This window comes from Carassius auratus, chromosome 20 (assembly GCF_003368295.1).
Source record: "Carassius auratus strain Wakin chromosome 20, ASM336829v1, whole genome shotgun sequence".
Taxonomy (NCBI): Eukaryota; Metazoa; Chordata; class Actinopteri; order Cypriniformes; family Cyprinidae; genus Carassius; species Carassius auratus.
Window position 1 is genome coordinate 5293883 of NC_039262.1, and position 23224 is coordinate 5317106.

At 36.9% G+C, this 23224-nt stretch overlaps 1 protein-coding gene and 1 pseudogene across 1 annotated transcript; one reads left to right on the forward strand and one right to left on the reverse strand.

The window, feature by feature from the left end:
- Positions 1 to 1527: 1527 nt before the first annotated feature.
- On the forward strand, positions 1528 to 12752 carry LOC113120658 (dihydroxyacetone phosphate acyltransferase-like). Its single transcript, XM_026290618.1, has 16 exons — positions 1528 to 1650; positions 2991 to 3176; positions 3254 to 3430; positions 5833 to 5962; positions 6132 to 6259; positions 7122 to 7197; positions 7274 to 7425; positions 7497 to 7627; positions 8602 to 8825; positions 10189 to 10437; positions 10619 to 10698; positions 10766 to 10906; positions 11794 to 11893; positions 12013 to 12106; positions 12206 to 12267; positions 12370 to 12752. Exons 1-16 carry the CDS (start codon positions 1639 to 1641, stop codon positions 12411 to 12413), a joined length of 1986 nt encoding a protein of 661 aa, XP_026146403.1. The 5' UTR covers positions 1528 to 1638; the 3' UTR covers positions 12414 to 12752.
- A 2406-nt stretch (positions 12753 to 15158) lies between these two features.
- LOC113120659 (DNA (cytosine-5)-methyltransferase 3A-like) overlaps positions 15159 to 23224 on the reverse strand; it is a 45586-nt pseudogene continuing 37520 nt past the window's right edge.

The window sequence follows — 23224 nt, forward strand, 5'->3', positions numbered from 1 at the left end:
TTGCAGGTTTATCTCATTTATCCATAATTGGAAAGTGGAAAATGTTTCATCATTTTTCAGGTGCTAAAATTCTTAGCCACATATGAGGCGAGACACTCTAGGTGAGTAGGGTAAAAAAAATAACTAATAGTTGTCACCTTACTTACTAAGTTGATTGACTACATTGGTAATTGAAAATTTTTTTTTGTATTACAACAAAAATGTTATGTTTAAATATGCAAATTAGGCATTATTTAATTAAATATGAGCTAATTTTCATAAATTTCTAGTACAAAAATCTGAACACTGCAGGGGGTCAGAGGTACAGAGGTAATTCTGTGTATCTCTTTTGTCACGCCATTATTCAGAAAATACTTTGAGCAGCCAGAAAACAATATATTTTCACAATTTTGGGGGGAATTAAATGTTGTATATAATCAAGAAAACTATATATATGAACAAATCCCTCTGTAAAAAACCGTCAGAGTATAGACAGGAATAAATATGTAAAGTTTGGTGTGTGTAAGTGCTACTGAAGTGGAGATTTATGCCTCAGTGTTGGAGAAAAAACTCATTTTGAGAAGACGGCAATTGAAATCTATTGACACAAATAGTGGCTAAGTGCTATAAAAGAAATACTTAACAGTGTCTTTTGGATGTTTTCTTTCCATTAGTCTGAAACAACACTTTATGAAAAGCCAAAAAGCCCAAACGCTAAAAATTGACAGGTGCATGAAAAAACTGTGTTTTTGCCTGCAGTGTCTGTCTCCCCTTAAAACACAATCTACTGTATTCTACTACATTTATTTAACTTTTCCCAGCTTTAACAGAACACACGTGAATGCAAACCATAATCATAAAAAATGGCAAAAAAAGCATAAGCAGATTTACCCTAGGTCACTAAAAAAATAAAATAAAATAAAACTAGGTACTCAAATTAAGAATAACCACTTAATACATAGAGGTAGTACAAAATCCAAATCTTATGCCCTCACTTGAGGAAGAGGGAAACTCTTTCACAGAATAGTTGATAAATCAGTCATTGATGTAAGGCTTCCAGTTATAAAACTGACCATTGACTAAACATGTTAACTATTCCAGTCAGATTAGTTCAATTAAAATCCTGTGCCATCCAGATATAGTTGGAGTTATATCAATTATCCATCTCATTAATATGTTCTTCCTGGATGCAAATGTGAGAAAATTGTAAAGTCTCTTTTCATTTGATAAAATCAAAGCTTTATCCAGCAGACCAAGGATCAAAATGAAAGGATCCACAATCAACTCCTTGTCAAAGATATTACTCATTTCAGACACAATTTTGGCCCAGTATCTTTGTGCCAGTGAGGAGGGTGCCAACTTAAGTTTTTCACTGAAGGCATAGAGGTTGAAAGGGTTAAATGCATGTCAACGGCTATTAAAGCAGTGTTTAATACTACACACATTTTTTTTCATCACTGTTAAATGTGATAATCTTTGAAACAGATTGTTTAAAGTTGGAGATTATTGGGGGTGACCGGTCACGCGACGGGAGGCGTTCCCGCGGTGCGCACGCTCATTGGTGCGCGAGCTTGTGTCCGAGGTTTGGCCGGTTCTCTTGACTCTGACCTCACATGATCAGAGGAGGGGAGAAGAGCACCTGCTGCTCTTGTGTGGGACATGGAGCCACTGGTATGTACACGATCTGTCTGTTGTTTAGGTATCTTTGTTCAATTATTGGCTACGGACGTGTATTATAATAACGGTTCAGAGCGACACAAGACGACGCGCCAAACTGAAGGCTGTCGCTTTTGTTGTGTAACGTTACACAGATAAATTTGGTGGTTATGCCTAACGTTAGTTAAGTACCTTAGCAGTATGAACACGATGAGAAAAGTGTTTTGCTTTCACTTTTTGTTATGCTTCCTTTGTTAAAAACACGGAAATTAAACTACACAGGATGCGTTTTGCGCTATTTATTTATTTTTTTTAAAGTGGGGACCTAAAAACAGACAGCATCCATCCAACTGTTACCCCAACATTTTCCCATAGACTTTTGACCATAGTTTCATGTCATCCAAAGTCTTTATTTATAGCTATGGTATCTACCATACTCATAATTCATAAAGAGTTACCAAAGTTTATCTAAACAATATGGAAACTATCCAAAGCTGTTAAAAGTGACAATGGCATCTCTATATTCATCCTATGTGTCCTCTTTATCACTTTTTTGTTAACCTGGCAATACAACCCTTATGGAAATTAACCATGGTTTTACTATAAAAAATAATAATAATAAACATGGTGACCTAAAATTAACAATTTGCTACACTAACTATACTATGTGTAGTAAGACATACCAAATAGTATGGCTTGAGGGTGAGTAAATAAAAGGCTAATATTCATTCTAACCCTTTAATTAAGATATAATTTTATCAAATAAACACTAATTTTTGGCTATTCAAATAGTCTACGCAAACTGCACATAACCTAAATGTAACCAATTGCAAGGTTTGCTGTTTTGATACTGTTTATGTACAAACTTTTTACATTTCTTTTTTTTATTAAACATGTTTGGTGTCTACTTAAACATGTTTAGGTAATTTCACAAAGTTTAATCAATGTTTTATATTTCTTGTATAAAATTAATAATTAATTGCAAATAAAATGGTTTTTAAAGTTCGTTTTTGGCCATTCAGATACGCAAACCATACATAACCTAAATGCAACCCAAAATCATAGCGTAGCATTTGTTCTGGCAGGTCACGTTAGTCAAGCTCACATCAGACGACTCTCAGCTGATTCATGTCTATCTATAGGGATGCGACAACTATTACAGCACTCACATATAAGGTCCTTTAGTACTGTTCTGTTTACACTGGGGGGATATTGCTGCTCTCCCTGTTCTTATCCATGCTAGACTGCATAGTGGTCCTGACAGAATTACGTTTTGCGCTTACAGTTTTGATACTGTTTATGTATGAACCTTTTATATTTCTGCTTTATTGAACATGTAATATTGTGTGTATTAGAGTGTGGAGGGTGCAGAAGCTGATGGCTTCTTTGACATTCTGGAGGAGAGGAGGCGGAGCAGTGACTTTAGCCACGCCTTCCGGACCTTTAACCCTCAGCCATACCACGGGGCCACACCCATCTCAGCTGCCGCTCTCAACAGGATGGTGCTTGAGTCACAATACCTAAGCTACATCATACAGGAGGTGAGAGACAGAAAGCGTTGCTTATTAAAAGAAGATGCCAAACCAGTTTTTTCTCACCGTCTCTCGCTCACACACAGATTGTGGTTGAATGTGACGAACCGCGTGAGGCACTTTTAGAAGAGGCATCTGCGCTGCTGGATGAAATGAGTCAAAACCTTCAGCTGGGATTCATTCGTCTGCTGGGTTTCGCACTGAGCAAAGTTTTTAAGACCGTCTTCAGCTCTATACACGTCAACGAGGATGGGCTCACACGGGTTAGAGTTTTTCTGTTCTTTTAAAGGGGACCTATTATGCCCCTTTTTATAAAATTTAAAATAAGCATCTAATGTCCCCAGAGTGTGTATTTTAAATTTTAGCTCTAAATACCCCACATATCATTTTTAATAGCTAGTTTAAGTCGCCACTTTTACAGTATGAGCCAAAACATGCCATTTTTGTCTTTGTCCCTTTAAATGCAAATAAGCTGGTTTTCCTGGCCCCCTTTTCAGAAGTGCTTCAAAATTATAATTACAATTAAAGATTAAATTAATTTTTTTTTTTTTTTGGTACATTATCTACGAAATCCACAGTGCATCCCAAAACACAACACTTGTGTTGCATCTTTGGTGCTGACATTGTAAATCTCCAGTAATGGTGGACTGCTGCTTCTCTCTCAGGCCTGTGTCTATGCTAATAGGGCAGAGAACATCACAAATGGGCGGGACTTTTCCCTGTGGTGACGTGAACATAGGGAGATTTCTGGAATCGCTTGTTCTGAGAGAGACTGTTTATGATTTATTGTGATTACTAATAAATGACTGAATGGATTTTCACCAATACAGGCTGGTTAGGAAAAGGAAGAAAAGGAAAAAGGAAAGCAGAAAAGGAAAAAAGCACCAGGCCCAGATTGTGTTACACCAGCCTGTCTGAAATCCTGTGCTGACCAGCTGGCCCCCATCTTCACACAGATCTTCAACAGATCGCTGGAGCTGTGCGAAGTCCCTTCATGCCTCAAACGTTCCACCATCATCCCCATCCCTAAGAAACCCAAAATTACAGGACTAAATGACTACAGGCCTGTGGCTCTAACGTCTGTAGTCATGAAGTCATTTGAAAAACTGGTGCTGGGCCACCTGAAGGACATCACTGGGCCCTTGCTGGATCCTCTTCAGTTTGCCTACAGAGCAAACAGGTCTGTGGATGATGCAGTAAACATTGGACTGCATTATGTTCTGCAACACCTAGACAGACCGGGGACTTATGTGAGGATCCTGTTTGTGGACTTCAGCTCGGCCTTCAACACGATCATCCCAAACCTCCTCCTGCCCAAACTAAATCAGCTCTCCGTGCCCACCTCAGTCTGTCAGTGGATCAACAGCTTCCTGACAGACAGGCAATAGCTAGTGAGGCTGGGAAAATACACATCCAGCACCCGTACAATCAGCACCGGAGCTCCCCAGGGCTGTGTACTCTCCCCACTGCTCTTCTCCCTGTACACTAATGATTGCACATCTAAGGACCCCTCTGTCAAGCTCCTGAAGTTTGCAGATGACACCACACTCATTGGCCTCATTCAGGACGGTGACGAGTCTGCTTACAGACAGGAGGTAAAAGAGCTGGCTGTCTGGTGCAGTCTCAACAACCTGGAGCTTAACACCCTCAAAACAGTGGAGATGATCGTGGACTTCAGGAGAGACCCCCCTGCACTCCCCCCACTCACCATCATGAACAGCACTGTGACTGCAGTGGAGTCATTCAGGTTCCTGGGCACCACTATCTCTCAGGACCTGAAGTGGGACATTCACATTGACTCCATTGTGAAAAAGGCCCAGCAGAGGTTGTACTTTCTCCGCCAGCTGAGGAAGTTTAACCTGCCACAGGAGCTGCTGAAACAGTTCTACTCCACCATCATTGAATCCATCCTCTGCACTTCAGTAACTGTCTGGTTCAGCTCAGCTTCTAAATCTGACCTCAGAAGACTACAGAGGGTAGTCCGGACTGCTGAGCGAATCATTGGTTCAACTCTCCCATCTATTCAAGAACTGTACTTATCCAGAGTGAGAAAAAGGGCTGTCAAAATCACTCTGGACCCCTCACATCCAGCACACTCCCTCTTTGAACTGTTGCCATCTGGTCGACGCTACAGAGCACTGAGCACTAGAAGGACCAGACACAGGACCAGTTTCTTCCCTCAGGCAATCCATCTTATGAACAGCTGATAATAATGGCGAACACACTACACTTTATATTTATATACACACACACTTTATTTATCTAACACACATACTTAGTATACACTTAAATTTTGCACACAATATATATGTACATACATAACTTCATTTTGTAATATACTTGCCTACAATTGTCATTTGTATATTGTTATTCACTATCTACTTATTTGTATTTTTTATTCTTTTATTATGTGTTTTATGTTCTGTCGCTGTCATTCTGTTGTACTGCGGAGCTTCTGTCACGAAAACAAATTCCTCGTATGTGTAAACATACCTGGCAATAAAGCTCATTCTGATTCTGATTCTGATTCTGGTTGTTTTCACACACTGCAGGCACACAACTGTGTTCAAACACCTTATAAAAGTGATTTTTGCATAATAGGTACCCTTTAAAAATAAATTGTCTTCAAAAGGAAAGCTTCACACTGAATTCTGTCTTCATTCAGCTCCAGCAAGCCATTCAGGAGTATCCCGTCATCCTGATGCCCAATCACAGGAGTTACGTGGATTTCCTGGTTCTGTCTTACATCATGTTCACTTATGACCTCTCTATCCCCGTCATTGCAGCTGGAATTCGCAAGTATCTATTGATTTTTAATGGAACTGTAGGTGGCATAATCCCATAGTCACATCATATTTTGAATGTAAAATGCAACTAGATGCGATCATGTCAAAACGTAAACATAAAACTACTATTTCTGTACTTACCTTTATCCAAATCTGTCCATGTTTCTTTCTCTTACAGCTCTGATGGGGATGAAGCTGATTGGTGAGATCTTTCGGCGGTCAGGAGCGTTTTTTATCCGTCGTGCCATTGGCTCAGACAAGCTGTACTGGGCGGTGCTGTCTGAGTACGTCAGAACTATTGTGCGGGTGAGAATTCATTTGTTATTAGAGATTTGTCTAGAAATGATCGTACAGTACCATTAAAAGGTGTGGGGATGGTCATTTATTTATTTATTTTTTTGCTCACCAAGGCTACATTTATTTGATTAAAAATACAGGGAAAACATTATTATTGTGAAATATTATTGCAATTAAAATAAAAAAAAATCTTGTGATGTAGAGCTGAATTTTCAGCATCATTCCTCCAGTCTTCAGTGTCACACAAATCTTCAGAAATCATTCTAAAAATGCAGATTTGCTGCATGAGAAATATTTCTGATTATTATAAATATTAAAAAGAGTTTTGCTGATTCGTATTTTTGTGGAAACCATTTTTTTTTTCAGGATTCTTTGATGAATAGAAATATATATAAAAAAACAGCATTTATTTGAAATAAACTTTTTCATCCCACTTCTGGCACATACCTTTGTGATTATTATTGTAACTTTTGATCAATTTAATGCATTGAATAAAAATATTAATTTGAAAAAAAAAATGAAAGAAAACTTTGAATGCAAGGAAGAAATGTATATTAAATATACTAATATTTTACATTTATTTTAAAAGACATAACCCTAATAATTTAATAACCCTGTTAAATGTAATCTTTAACAAATCTCAGCATGAATATCCATCTTCTGTACATTATAAATTCAATTGTGGCATTTAAAACAATTAATTTTAATTTTTATGCTTAATGTGTTGTTTACTTCTTTAATGCATGTTCCTGATCCTATTTTGCACAGTTAATTAGTACACATTATTAAAGATCTCTAATAATTAAGAAACACTTATTTAGCCCTGAAAATATAATTAGCACTGATACTCACAGTAGTTGTTTTTCTGCAGACAGGTTATGCTCCATTAGAGTTTTACGTTGAAGGATTACGGAGCAGAACGCTGAAATCTCTCACACCAAAACTAGGTAAGCTTGTAGTTAAGATGGTAAGCTGTAAATGTGGGGTTCTGCGTGTTCTCCAGTTGTGTTTGGATCCTTCCAGGAATGATGCACATGGTGTTGGAGCCCTTTTTTAAAGGAGAGGTGTTTGACATCAGTCTGGTGCCCATCAGCATCAGTTATGAGCGTGTGCTGGAGGAGTCGCTCCTCGCTCATGAGCTGCTGGGAGTGCCTAAACCCAAAGAGACCACAGAGGTACAGTCTGTGCAAAATACAAAGATATTAAGGAAAGAGCCTGGTTCTGAGCTCTTGCTGTGCATCTGCAGGCTTTGCTGAAGGCCAGGACGGTGCTGAAGCAGGATTACGGCTGCATGCATGTGTACTTTGGCAACCCTGTGTCAGTCAGAGACCTGGTGAAGGGAAAAATAAACCGCAGAGAGTATAATCTGGTGCCCAGGTAATAAAAACATTAGAGTTAGTATAGTTAACTAAAATAATAATAATTACTTGAAATAAAAAAAATTGCAATTGCAATGATAAATTGATTGTTCATTCATTTATTATGAACAAAATAGTTCAATATGAGATATTTACATATGTGACCCTGGAGCACAAAACCAGTCTTAAGTCGCTGGGGTATATTTTTAGCAATAGCCATGAAATATATTGTATGGGTCAAAATACAAAATTCTGTGACCGAAAAATCATTAGGACATTATGTAAAGATCATGGTCCATGAAGATATTTAGTTAATTTCCTGCTGTTAAAATATCAAACATAATGTTTTGATTAGTATTATGCATTTCCTAGAACTATATTTGGACAACTTCAAAGGTGATTTTCTCAATATTTCGATTTTTGTTTTGCACTCTCAGATTCCTGATGTTCAAATAGTTGTATCTCGGCCAAATATTGTCTGATCCTAACTAACCATACATCAATGGAAAGCTTATTTATTTACCTTTTAGAAGATGTATAATCTTAATTTCGAAAAATCCTTATGACTGGTTTTGTGGTCCAGGGTCATATATTATTAAATAAAAACAACAAAATGATTAATATGTTCATCAAAAATATTTTTTTATAATTTGGCTTAAATTTTAACTTTACGTTTATATTTTTTGTCCAGATATTTTGCCAGTCTGATCAAATAATTAGTCAAAATAGAAATTTTAACACTTTCTCTGCCAGAGTATTAATATTTTTTTGGTTTACAGCCACCACCAGCATTTTGTGATCATTCACAAATCATTCATGACACATTATTTTTTATTATTGATTTTATTTATTTTGATATTGCACGTTTTTGGATCTTGTTATTCCATGCAAATAGACAAATACTGCTTGAAATATACATACTCCATACTGCAGAAGTAGTAGTATGCTATTATTAGCACAAAAAAAACTCACTCTTTTTTGTCTTATTAACAGAGACCTGCCTATGAAGCCCAGTAAAGAGACGCAGGAGTTTGTATCTGGCCTTGCCCACATGATCATCTGTTTGCAGGAGAGAAATGTAGTACTGAGCGCCTGGAACCTGATGGCCGTGGTTCTCCTTCAGAACCTCCAGGGCATTGATTTGGATCTGCTTACCCATAAAACCCTGTGGCTGAAGAGTCTCGCCCTGCGGTTTGGAGCTAATCTCAGATGGCCCAGTAAGGATGTGTGTAGAGATGATGCTCTATAAATAAACGTGGTATTGCATTGCACCGTACTGCATAAAAATACAATCAGCTATTGGCTTCAGTGCTTTATAGACAGCTTCTGTTGCATGCTGTCAGTGGACAGAGAAAATATTTTTGACTTATTTGTCAGTTCAAGTTCGAAAAATCAAACAATGGACATCTATAGGGCAGGACATTATAATACAAGCCAAAGTTGAACATTACACATAAATAAATGAGACTGGCGAACTTCTATAATTATATCTTATATGTGACCCTGGACCACAAAATCAGTCAATTTTTCCAAAGATTTCTATTGATTTATGGTTTGTTATAAGACAAGACAATAAATCTGAAGTTTCAAATAAATCTAAATACTGAGAAAATCGCCTTTGAAGTTGTCTAAATGAATTCTTAGCAATGCATATTACTAATCAAAAATTAAGATTTGACATATTTACGGTAGGAAATGTACTAAATATTGTCATGTAACATTACCTTCAACTAATATCCTAATGATTTTTGGCATTAAAGAAAAAAATCAATCATTTTGACCCATACAATGTTTTTTGGCTATTGCTAAAAATAAACCACAGCGACATAAGATTGCTTTTGTGCTCCAGGGTCACATATGTCACCGCCATGTAATTTCAGTTATTTCTGATCGATGCGCATAAATACCAGAAAAAGTAGAAAAGCTTGATCATAACAACAACAACAGTTTTTTTTTTTTTTTTTACAGAAAGATTTTACAACCATAAACTCTCTGGAATGTCCCATAGACTTCCATTGTGTTGTAAGTGCATAACTGTAAACACAATTTTGGATAATTTTTTACAAACTTTTGAAGAATGAGTCAAAATATTTTCGGCCATAAAATCAACAGCAGATGCTAACTATAGAGAAAGCACTAGCATAGTCTAACTGGAGCTGTGTACTTCATTAGAATATTCATGAGCTCTTTCCAAGGGTCTCTCACTAGTTTAGTTTTCTGTGTATTGTGAACATCTTGTAAAGGTTCTTTAACTCTGGGACTAAAGCCATACATGTGAATGGGATCAGCAGTGTCCGAAAACAACAAAACCCCCATTCAGAGCTGTTCCTACAGCAACCACACAGACTGAGCGTTCAGTATGGGGCAAATGGGACAGAAGTTCTCATGTTTGTGTGTTGAATCTTTCGGATACAGAAGATTGTTGTTTAAAATCCTGTTAATTCCAATAAAAACATCCTAATAGCAACCACTCATCACAAAACACAAACCACATCTTCATCAAAAAATCTTATCATTTAAAAGTGTATTTGCAGGTATGAAAACATACCATTCTCTACTTTTTTTTTTTTTTATGTGTAGAGAATGTTTTGGATTCTGTGGTGATGTCATCGAGCGTGAGCCTGCATCACTCAGTGGTTCGCTGTGAGAGGGGGCGTGTCTTTCTAGTGGAGGAGGAGGGGCCAGGGCCTGTCACTCAAGAAGAGGGCGTGTTCAGACGTGCTGCTGCTGTGCTCATGTGCGCCTCCTACAGGAATCAAGCAGTACATGTATTCACAAGACCAGCTATGGTGGCGGTCTCTATGAAAACAGCTGCAAGAAATAAAACAGGTAAGTTGTATCATATGAAATCAATTATATAGGGCCTCATGACTTCTAGTGTGCAGTGTGCTTAAGTTTTGTGTTACACTGAAGAAAGAAGTCAAACAGGTTTAGAATGAAATGAGGGTAAATAAATGAATTATTAGTGTAAAACATCTGAACCAAGGTTACTCTGTTGTTCTCTTTCTAGACGACGTCTTTCATCATTTCAAGTTCCTGCTGGAGCTCTTTTCCAATGAGTTTGTTCTTATTCCTGGACAAGCAGATCAGGTGAGTCTCACTGTTTAAATAACGCTGTTAAACATGACATCCATCTAAAGCCCCGTTTCTCTCTCAGGACTTCGAGGAGGGCTGTTCTTTGCTACAGAAGTCTGGTGTGATCGGCCGCTCTGATGAAGAGATCTGTGTGAGGGACAATGGCCAGGAAACCATCATCTTCCTCAGAGCGATTCTGCAGCCTTTCATTGAGAGCTACCAGGTGATTGTAGTCATTTACACAGTTGTCCAGACAGTTCTCCATCTCCATTGGCAAGTAACAATACCTTTAAATACCAGAATTAAAGAAATAGTTTAACCAAAAAAAATGAATAATCATAATTAGCTGAAAATGTACTCACCCTCAGGCCATCCAAGATCCAAGAGCTTGTTTCTTCATTGAAACAGATCTGAAGAAATGTAGCATTACATCACATGCTTACCAATGGATCCTCTGCAGTGAATGGGTGCCGTCAGAATCAGAGTCCAAACAGCTGATAAAAACATCACAATAATCCACACCACTCCAGTCCACCCCTTAACGTAAGCGAAAAGTTGCATATTTGTAAGAAACAAATCCATTATTAAGGCATTTTTTACTTTAAACCTTCACTTCTGGTTAAAATAAGATTTAATAACTCATAATAATGCTTCCTCCAGTGGTAAAAGTCCATCACCTGTTATTCTCTCGCATCAAAATCTACCAAAAGATTTGTTAAGAACCGTTTTGGATTGTTTTCACTAGTAACCTGGGCTTGATCTGTGCATATGTCAGACAAAACGACCTTTTCACTGGAGAAAGCAATATCATGGATAAAGACTCGTATTTTATTCGCAAGATGTTAACTGATGGACAGGAGTGATGTACAGTGGATTACTTGTGGATTGTTGTGATGTTTTTATCAGCTGTTTGGACTCCCATTCTGACGGCACCCATTCACTGCAGAGGATCCATTGGTGAGCAAGTGTTGTAATGCTGCATTTCTCCAAATATGATGGAGCAAACTCATCTATAATATCTTGGATCTTGGCCTGGTATTTGTAAATTTTTCCAAATTGTAATTTTTGGCTAAACTATTCCTGTAATATGAATGCTGATGATGTGTCTAGCTGGTGTTCAGGTACCTGTGTGAAGAGAGTTCGCAGACATTCAGAGAGAAGATGTTTCAAAACAGCATCCGCAGTTTCATCATGAAGCTCTTTATTTCAGGTGCGGGTTATTTCTGCCAATATCTGTGAAATGATCTTGTGAATTATCTAACAGATGAATGCAATCAGATAATGTTTATTATTAAAACCGATTCTCTTCGATCTGTCTCTTTCTTTCAGGTGAAGTTGAGTCGTATGAGTGTTTATCGTCTGACCTCCAGAAGAACGTTCTCTCAGCTTTGCTCAGGATGGCTGCTATGACCAAAACTAAAGTGTAAACCATTTCAACATGCATCTAAGAAATAATCTTTGACAACGGTATTGATTTATTAACACAGAAATGAGTTTAATAACACCTCTCTCTCTTTTTCAGTGACGACCAGAATGAGTTTAGAGTGAATACACCTGCAGTAAGGAGAATATGGGACATGCTGAGTAAGATTATGGATTAATTTTTGTTCTGATCTACAGCCTTCTATTGAAACTAAGGGTGTTTCTGCTCTGTTGTGTAGTGTAATCAGCTTTTCTTCATTACAGGCAATGGATGGAGCCCTCAGGTCAGTGTAGATGCCAGACTGTGATGAGAAAAATCGGACAAAGGCGACTCTTTATTCTTTTATCGTAGAATTGCTAATATGTATAAGTGCTGCATGTGTCAAACACTGAACAAACCTTCAGTAGCTGCTGTAGATGTAGAACATCATTTAATTCAACTGCTATTGCAGTATAGATGCTATATTTTTATAGATCATTAGAAAATCATACAGATGGTATTATTCAACAGCAAAATGGACATTTTATTATACACTTATCTTTCAAGTATTCTTTTAAAACGCATTAACATGCAATTTAACACGTTTTAATAATCAAATAATTGCATTAATCTTTTTATTGAATAATTAAACTATTCTAGCAAGGTTTTTAAATTTTCACTTTTAAAATACTGCTTCACACACTGTGCTTCAACAATGTAGTGTTGGATGCTGTAGTTAAAACCGATTATTATTGTCAATCTCTCTCAGGCGAAGCTCAATCATACGAGTGTTGATCATCTGACATCTAACGTTCTCTCAGTTTTGCTCAGGATGGCTGCTGTGACCAAAACCAGTGTTAACAGCTTCAACACATTTAACAAATGAGTTCTTTTTAATGTAGCTAATGTGTGTATGTAGGCTACTGTAGTGTTTTAGTGTCAAACGCCGAATAAGCTTGTAGTAGCTGCTCTAGGTGTTGAACATATATTTTTAACTGCTGTTGAGGAATAGATTATTTCATTTTGTAGTTTATAGACATGCTCATACAGATACTTACTTACATAATTTTTAAATATTTTTATATCATAAATTATCATTAAGGTAACATCTTGATAAATGATTTATGTTTCCTTCTTTTTTTAAGCAGCACAGAGAATTATGAAATAAATAAAAAAACATATGCACGAACAGTACGTACACACACACTCTATTTTTCTGTGAATTGTGGGGAATTTCCATAAACTTCTATTACTTTTATACTGAGCAAACAATATTTTATATCCCCTAACCCTAAACACTTTTTTTTATTATACCCAGGCCAGTCCCTAAAATATCCGAAATGTCTGGTTTTACTATCCTTGTGTGGAAGTCTGGTCCTCACAATAGTTGCATAAACAAGAATACACACACAAGTGCTACCATAGTACATAGAAAATGCAAAAGAGCATTTGTGCTGGTACTCAAGTTCAGCTCAGTCGGTGAACTCCACTTCAGGTGATCAATGTAGACATACAAAAATGTTATGGCATCAGAAGCTGCTTTTATGGTGCTTTTGTGTTTATGAAAATTTCCGAAAGAATCGCAAAGTGATCCAACATCTTTTAGCTCATCTAAGTCATTTAATTCGCCTGTCAAAACGATCGTAATGGCGATGTAGGATTTTCCTGTAGAGTGAAACGTTATACAACCAACATATTCTAATTGTTTTTAAAATCTCACTTGGTTAAAACATTTTATTGTAAACGCATGGCAAAGAGCAACCAGGTGCTGTTTAGAGGATGCAAATCAGCGTCTCTTTTTCCTTGTGGACTGATCAGGATTTAGGTAGTCCTCCAGCTGTCCTCTCTGTTTCTGTATTTCTTCTCTCCGTTTTTGCTGCTCGTTCTCCCATGCACCCACGTCCTCAGAGAAAAGCAGCATCTGTTGCGCCCAGCGCACTGTGGACGCAATGAGAAACAGCGCCGCCTGCAGGACGTGTCTGACAGCGACACACAGACTCGACACGACCGCCAGAAACTGTGCGAGCGACTCCAAGATCAAACACACCGCTTCTAGAAAATGAACAGCGGCGCTTCTGTAACACTTCACAACATTCCCGAAACGATCTAATCCAGCACCGTTCCTCACTAATATATCATAAAGGCAAAACAATTGTAATAGAATTGCTTTGGCGCAGTGGTGAGCGTCATAGCGCAGGTGTAACAGCACCAGGTACAGCTGACACACGACTGTGGTCATCGTATGAAGAGCCAAACGAAATTCATTAATAGTTTTTCCTGTGGATAAGAAGGAGTCACATATAAAAGCATGCATGATGTTACTATTTTAACAAGCTATCGTAAAGGCAGTGCAGTGAGAAATAGTAATATTACAATGTAGCATTGCTTTTCTTTTAGGCAGATCTACCAATATATATCGGACTATTAGAGTAAATGGTCATATTTACCATCCACGAAAAATATGACCAAAATAACCAACAGAATCCACATTCTGAAGAATGACCGTGGTCCTCTTGACAGTGAGTCATAGTCTGTTTGTGAGAAACGAAAACGAAAGTGTCTTGGCACACCCAAGATTATAAATATATGAATGTTTACAGCTGATACTGGGTGTATTCAGTGAGCATTTGTATTTAATGGCAATAGCTTTTAGTTACAGGTGATCTGTTCTAAACAAGCGTTTAAAATAGTTTTAGATGGACTAGAATTTGTATCAACTAGGCCTACCCCAAAACATTTGGTAAGTGGGATAGTTCATCCCAAAATGAACATGATCATTATTTACTCACGCTTGTGTTATTCCAAACATGCACAAGTTTCTTTCTTTTGTTGAACACAAAAAGATATTTTGAAGAGTGTTGCTAGTAGCCATTGACTTCCTAGTTTATTTTCCACACTGGTGGGGACTAATTTACCAATGTTCTTCCAAATATCCTCTGTAGTGTTCAATAGAACAATCTCATACAGGTTTAAATAACTTGAGCATCAGTAAATGATGACAGTTTTCATTTTGGGCTGAACTATCCCCTTAATGATCTTCACTCACACCATAAGAAAGACACGACAATGCTGATTTTAGCACAAAAACAGTACATTTAATTCAAGTGTCCCCCAGCACACGCTCACAGGAAAGGAGCCTGCGTTCGGCTGTCTCTCCTTTCACTGCGTACAGAGAGAATTATGGAAGGATGAACTGCTACTATAACACTCCAAAGACCATCGAAACACAACAGAACTACAGCCACACACACAGAGAGAGAGAGAGGGTGAGGATAAAGGTGTGTTACAGTGGATGAAGAAAAAGTATAAGAGAGAGACCTGTGGACTGATCAGATGGACGAGGCTGCAGGGCAATAAATATTGAGGCAACGACAATCATATATAAAAAACAATACAGTCTGATTGTAGCAGGAGTACATGAAGGGAGTCTGTAGAAAGGAATGTTGGGTAATGTAGTTTTGCCATCACTTCCAAGCAGTTACGTAACAGTGTACAGTAATGCTGCCTTCAAGTCCTCCGGGGAAGCTCCTACTTACGAGTTCGAAAGTCGATGCAAAGTGGTCAGAATCAAATGTATTTCCTGACAAACAAGCTTTTTAGCAGAAAATGAAGAGATGTGTATTAGGTGCGGTTTTTGACACTACTGCAAAGAATGATGGGAAATGTAGTTTTTTCCCCTCATGGTATTTTCTGATACGGCCCTTTTCACACCGTATGCAAACCTAAATTACGTGGTAGGCTATTTCAATGAAAACCAAATTATGACCAACTGGGATCGATTCATTGAGACGAAACCCAAAAAATTCAAGAAAACCCAGAGTTTCTTAACGGTAAGCGCTCGACTCGTAAATACGATCATTCCGACGTGACCTGAAGGCAGCGTGTGAATACAGTATGAATGAAGGTTTCTTACTGAGAGGCACATACTACAGTAATGTCTAGGCTAAAACACATGAATCTGTACATTTTTAATCATCTTTTTTACGTTTACATTTTCATCAAGTACAAAGTTAAAATGCCTTTGTTAATATATTCATAAAAGAGTAAAATAATAGTGCTTCCTCAAGACTACACAACAAAAAAACAGTCATTGTCAAGACCAAGTCACTTCTCAACGATATATTTTCACGTCATTCTTTTCTAGCTCATCATTTAAGAATAAATTGTATAGCACCTTTTTGAAACAACCTTCTCGGATCGAGATACTTGTATTATTCCTAAAATAACCTCAGACAAGACCCCGCCTCCTTTAAAGCTGATGACAGGTTATTGGTCGGCCTTTGAGCGCATCACCTGTCAATCATCTTCCCCACCAGGGTTCATAAATAGAAAAGAATTATCTGGCCTTTCCATTAATTGGCCACGCCCATCACTAGTTCATAGCCCCGCCTTCGACCCCACCCCCTTTTATTATAACAGCCATGCATATAATCATACACTAGCCAATAAACACGGCAGAATTACTCTAAATGAATTTAAAAACACCCAGCACACAAAATGTAATAAATTCTAAAAAAAGAGGCAAACTTATCATTAATGTACAATTCATTTACCACTTAAGTCTCGACTAATAACAATCAAACCTCACGTTGCGTTACGAGATTGACCAGCCTTCACCAAACAAACACAAACAGACTCTAAGGCTACGAGCGGTTCGGCCCAGCACAGTGCCACGAAGATCCTGCTAAAGGAGTCAGATTCTACCAAGCAACCTTGAAAGGAGAACATCCTGCATTTCAAAATCTCCATCCAAAAGCTAAATATTCTGCCTCTGGAGCAAAAAGAGTTGTCAGAAATGAATGGGTTAGCATTAAAGGAAGAGCTCACCCAAAAAAGAAAACTGACTTAAAATCTGTGGTTCCACCCATTCACTGCAGAGGATCCATTGGTGACCAAGTAATGTAATGCTAAATTACTCCAATAGTCTACAAAACTCAAAAGACATCATGCTGGTCATGGAAGTGCATGTTCTTCTTAGAGGTTTTTGGCAACAAAAATTGACAGTATCTCAATCAATTTCTAGACTTTTTTGCATTTCAACTTAACACTCTTTAAAAGACTCAAAAATGTTTCGAATCATGTTTGCCTGAAGTGAATTACTATTATCAAACAGCTAAATAGCAGGATGCTCTCCTTAAAGTCTGGTTTCTGAGCATGCACTCAAGCAGAAGTTTACTATAACCTGTGGGCCATAAGCATATCTCAACATCAACTGTGATATAATAATTCAGATCTGAAACTGCAAATAAAACCATCTTTCAGGTAATGAGTTAGCTGACCAGATTTCAACGTCACGTCAGTCAAAAGTTTGAAGAAACGAGCAACCCTCAAATAACAAGTAGTCCAATATGTTAGTTTGCTTTCCCGGTTGAAATGTGATCTGTATAAACTCTTCCCTCCAGTGAGGACCAATCGAATTAGCAAATTCGTACAAAAATCCTTGATTTTTCGAAGCACATCTCTGTGAGCACCAGAGTCCTGTTTACTTCAGATGTGAAACAGGATTATAAAACAACACACTTGGTAGAGTAATCCAGTTTGCACATAATCCAAGTGTGAACTCTCCGCTTGCACCACAAGAGGACTCTAGATTCTGGGAGCACCATGTGACCAGCTTTTAGGACATCACACAGATGGGCCACTTTCCCAGAACCCTGACCGAAGGAGCACTGAATATGTCAAGACTATCAAAAACCGGAACGGGAGAAATACAATACCAATCAGCCTTTAGATTAGCACTTTGACTGATCTGTATGCAGTTCAGCACCAGAGAGAAAGGCTACGCTCACATCGCAAGAGCCTAATTCAGAACCGGGACTATTTTATCATTCATTTTTATTTTCCGAAATTCTAAAAATAAATGGTTATTTTTTACATTACACGTTGAATCCCAGAATTTCAGTGTGGCCTCAGATTTTAGGACACAATTTCTTTTTAAATAAAGGTATCTGAATTTAATTTATTTGTTTTCTTTAAATATTACAATCTCCTTTTCAACACTTCATATAGTAGAATTAAAAAATAATTTGAATTTATAGCAAGGTTAAGTCAACGATGCAATTATACTAACCTGCCGCATCAAAAATACAGTAAAAACAGCAATAAATTGCAATATTATTACAATTTAAAATAGCTGTTTGCTATTTGAATAAAGTGTTATTTATTCCTGTGATCAATTATTCTAGTCTTTAGTGTCACATGTTCCTTCAGAAATCATTCTAATATGCTGGTTTGCTGCTCAAGAAACATATCTTGCTATTTCAGTGAAAACAGTTCGTGCTTCGTATTTTGTGAAAACTGACAATTTTCAGGATTCTGTAATGAATCGAATATTCAAAAGACCAGCATTTATTTGAAATACTGTCTACATTTTTTTTAACATCATAAATGTATCTATTGTCACATTTAATCAGTTTAATGCATCCTTTCTGAATAAAAATATTAATCTAAATAAATAAAAAAATAATAATCAAAAACAGGTCTGGGCTAAAAATCCAGCAATTGCAGTGTGAACGTAGCCGAGCTGAACCTGAAGCAGAATGCAAGCCAGGAGAGAGTAAGAACGAAGCACCATGAAGCTGCACCATGGAGTATCTGCGGCACCATTGAATTTCTGCACCACCAGTAGAAACACATGCAGGGGCTAAAAACGACACAACATCCCTGATACCAGACTGAACACACACACAAACACCAAATACAGTAAGAGTGGTGGTATCTGGACTGAAAACGGCAAGATCTGGCAGAATCGGATGCAAGTTATTCCATTTCTACATGCGGAAGGTCGGTGTGTGGTGTTGGCAGAATATTGCATCAGAGACGACAGCAAACGACATGATCTTATAAAAAAAAAAAAAAATCTTTTACAAAGGAGTAGTTCACCCAAAAACTAAACCAATGTCATCAGTTATTCACCTCCTCAAAGTAACCAAAGACCAAGCTGTGTTCGTCAATTTAAATAAAACCACCATCAACAGAGCTGTTTGGAAGGCTCTTGAAGGGTTAACACTTCCACTTATTATAAGCAATGCTTATTAATTGTTTTTGGGCTTGTGTTTACTCACACAGTAGGTGCATGGCACAATATTTTGGCATGTGGTATCTTTACACAATAAAGCATTTTATTTTAAGCTCATTACAGGATTGTTATTTGCTGTTTTTATAGAAATATCTGGCAACATTAACGAGTCAAAACCTAATTCACGGTGATTTCTAGCACATTACAGAAAAGACAACTCTGATATATGCTTAAATGCTGCATGAACAGCTAGTTTGGTTATATACCGGTGTTGCCAAGTCAGTTGTTTTTCCTTCATAACTGCACTACTTTTACAATGGTTCCGTGTTTTTTTATTTTTTTTTGTTTGCGGGTTAAAGTGAATGCTATAGCCCCTTGATGAAAGGAAAAAAAAAGGAAAAAAAAAAAAACGGTCAAGTTTTGATTAGCAATGGGACTGGTTTTGTTCTGAGACCTGGCAACCCTGTTCCATACACACTACATACAATTTTTGTAAATGACTTCATTTGGTAAAATGCGGTTGTTGTAAGTGTGTACAGAACAGAACTAAGCACTAAAAAGTGAACTGACAACCAAAATTAGCCGCAGTGTGTATGTGGTCGGAATGACATGAGGGTGAGTAAATGAGGACAGAATTTTTATTTTTGGGTAAACTGTCTCTTTAAGGTGTATGAACGTGTAACACAGCTCTCAGCATGCATGTGTGTGTGATGGGACACAGCTCTCTCATATGTGCCCTATAGGCTCCAGCAGAAAGGTGTAGAGAGAGAGAGAGAGAGAGCACCATAGTGGAGTTGTGAGTGAATAGTTGCTGAAGTTTAGTAGTACCATAATAAGACTGTAAACAGTGTATTGTTGTTTTTTCAAGAACATCTTCTCTCTCACAGGAAATGTGTGTTTATGTGTAAAAATGATGTTTGTGTGGATGTTACAGACACGTATACTAACCAGGCACCACATGACAAAGCAGTAAGTGATAAATTGCAATTCTTCCATGTTAATCTAACTAGATGTGATTTACCTGATTTCTATTAATGTTATAGTAGAAATAAAACTGTAGCACTGCTTAATCAATCTCATGAAAATATGCCCAGGGTTACATTTCATCCAAAGAAAAAAAACTCTAGAATTTTCTTAGCCCATTTTAGAACCTTAATTTTATTAAACATTTTTTGTGCATTGTGGTATTTTATTTTACAGCGCTCGTTCACTTCCGTCTGCAGTGCGTATGCGGTCTATGAGCACTACGTCTGCGGTGCAGAAGCTGCACGGACTCATTGTGCTTTCACACAGTCTTAATTCGTGTTGCAAACAAACACAATATTTATCCATTATTTTGATTTCAAATCCAAACGTTGCTACTGAAAAAGCTCTTTCAGCATTGTGATCCTCTTTTATCACAGTACAGTAACAATCTTTAGTTTAAACTCAATAAATGTAAAAAAATGTATTATTCATGCATTTGACTCTTTAGGTTTTTATAAGTTGCTCAACCAAGTGGCAACACATTTAAACACAACATATAGCCTACATTTGGTGTTAAAAGAAGGTTATGACAAAGATTTTAAATTTAAACTCACCACTGACAGAAACAGTCGGTTATTGTGCCTTTTCTTTTGCATTTAAATCTTTATTACAAGCAATCCAGAGGGTCTTAAACTTAGTTTTTCTACCACCACTGGTGCATGTATTATGTTGCGATACAAATGCTGACTTGTAGCTAATGCAAACTTTTTAATGTCGATGCACCGAGCAAATCAGTTAATCTTCCTATCCCTAATAAATAAAATAATGTTAATGTTAATTACTCCATGTTAAGAAAAAACAAAATTTCTTTATATCTATATATATATATGAAATACAGTAATGCGATTTTATTGGGTAAATGTGCTTAATTGTCAATAAAATAATGCAAATTTTTTTTTACTTTTTTTCTTTTACTTTTGGTATCAGGATGAAATATGACCTAGACATATTTTCTGTTAGATTCTTTCTATATTAAACATCAAATATGATTTGATTCTTGAAGATTTCCATATCATACCTGGTTAGTTCACGGGGTAACATAAGTTTAAGGTTTGGGGGACGGGATTCGTCTGCTTTGAGTATTCAAAGAGCGTCTGCTTCTGTTTCACACCTCGTCATCCAGTGCTTTGTGCTCTGTATTTTCACACTCGGACAAACATACACTTGCAAACACACACACATGTTGTCTCTGTCAGTTGTGTGAGAGAGAAAGAGTTGTCACAGTTGAAAAAAAAAAAAACCTAAACCGACTGTCAATAAAATACAAGAAAATAAAAAATCTGGACTCAAATAAATTGTTTTCAAATAAATATCTGAAATGTGGCTGTCTAGTGGGTTGAATAGTAATATTAGAATAGCACCAGCCATTCAGAGGCCACAAGCAAAAATGGAAACCACAAGAAGGTGGAACTTATTGGATATGCAAGAAAGGAAGAGGAGGGATGTCACGACGCCATCATGATGTGTGGTGGGTGGAGCTTCAGTTACAGGCAAAATACTCCTTCAGCGGAGCGAAGAGGTGGCGAATCACAGGCACGCTCCACGACCTTCCCAGAAGCCTTTGCCTGGCGAGACGACTCATGTTGGACACATCTGTGTAATGGACGGGGAAGCCGAAAACTCTGTAACACACACAGCAGTGGATTTTATACACAAGTACATACAGGTGAATCTCATGAATTCAAAAGTACATATATATTTTAAAATTTATCATTTTTTTAGGGCAGCACAATAAATCGCATGTGATTGTCATGTGCATCTCGTCAGTAAAGCCGGTTCTGTGATTAATAGTAAATTTACATCACATGCTTTCAGATGGAGCGGCATTTACTACACAGAGCCGTAGATCACTGAAAAAACTATGCAATATCACGTTAATAATCAAAGGCGATTCATATGCGATTATGAACACAATATTGCGTAGCTTGTCAGTTACTGTTTACAATGCGTGGAATGGTGAGCTGTGATTGGTTGAACGGATGTATGGCATGCAGAAAGTAGACTGGCGTTTGTCGCAATTTGGAAAGATAGGAAAATAACATGGCGGATATCGCATTTCCGTAAAATTAAAAACTGACTTTCAATACTAACCAGATACAATACTGATTTAGGCGGGAACTCAATAACAGTATATGTGTGTATTGTGTGCATTTATTTCTTAGGGGATAATGTACATTCAGCCGGTTGTTATCTCAGAATAAAGCCCGACCGTGTGATCAGGACCCCGACGCTAAGCGTAAGGTTATTAAACAGCTACCTGCCACAAAAGTACATAATTAGACACAATATTTTTTTAGAGTTGAAATATTTCATTGCAAAGCTTCCCTGAATACAGCAGTTGCGAGCAAGCTGCAAATTCAGACTATACGGACATTTAAGGGAAATGGTCCAGTCAAACCACTTATTACTCAACATTTCATAAATAATTAAGCCGATAAAAGATTTAAGACTGAAATGTTTTAAAATCTTGACAGTTTTTTAGTTATTTTATAATCAATTACAGCATACAAAACAATCGTAGCAAAATGTTTGCAACAAGCAAAATGCGAACAGTTTTTACCTAACCTGTGTTCCCTGGGAATCAAACACACAACCTTGCGCTGCTAAAGCAATGCTCTACCACTTGAGCCACAGAAGCATATATATATATATATATATATATATATATATATATATATATATATATATATATATATATATATATATATATATATATAATATCAATTATAAAAATAAATATGTGTATTTATACATGCATAATAAATATACACAGTACACACAGATATATTATGTAAATAAAAACTTTTATTTTGGATGCAATTAATCGCGATTAATCATTTGACAGCACTAATATATATATATATATATATATATATATATATATATATATATATATATATTAGGACTGTCAAAATAAACGCTTTAATAATGCTTTAACGCACTCGTTTTAATGGCACTAATTTTATTTACGCACTATTAATGTAGCACACATTTCCTGTTTGACTGATTCGTTGACATTTTATACTTTTTATAGTTATTTTATAGTTATATGTATATATATATATATATATATATATATATATATATATATATAT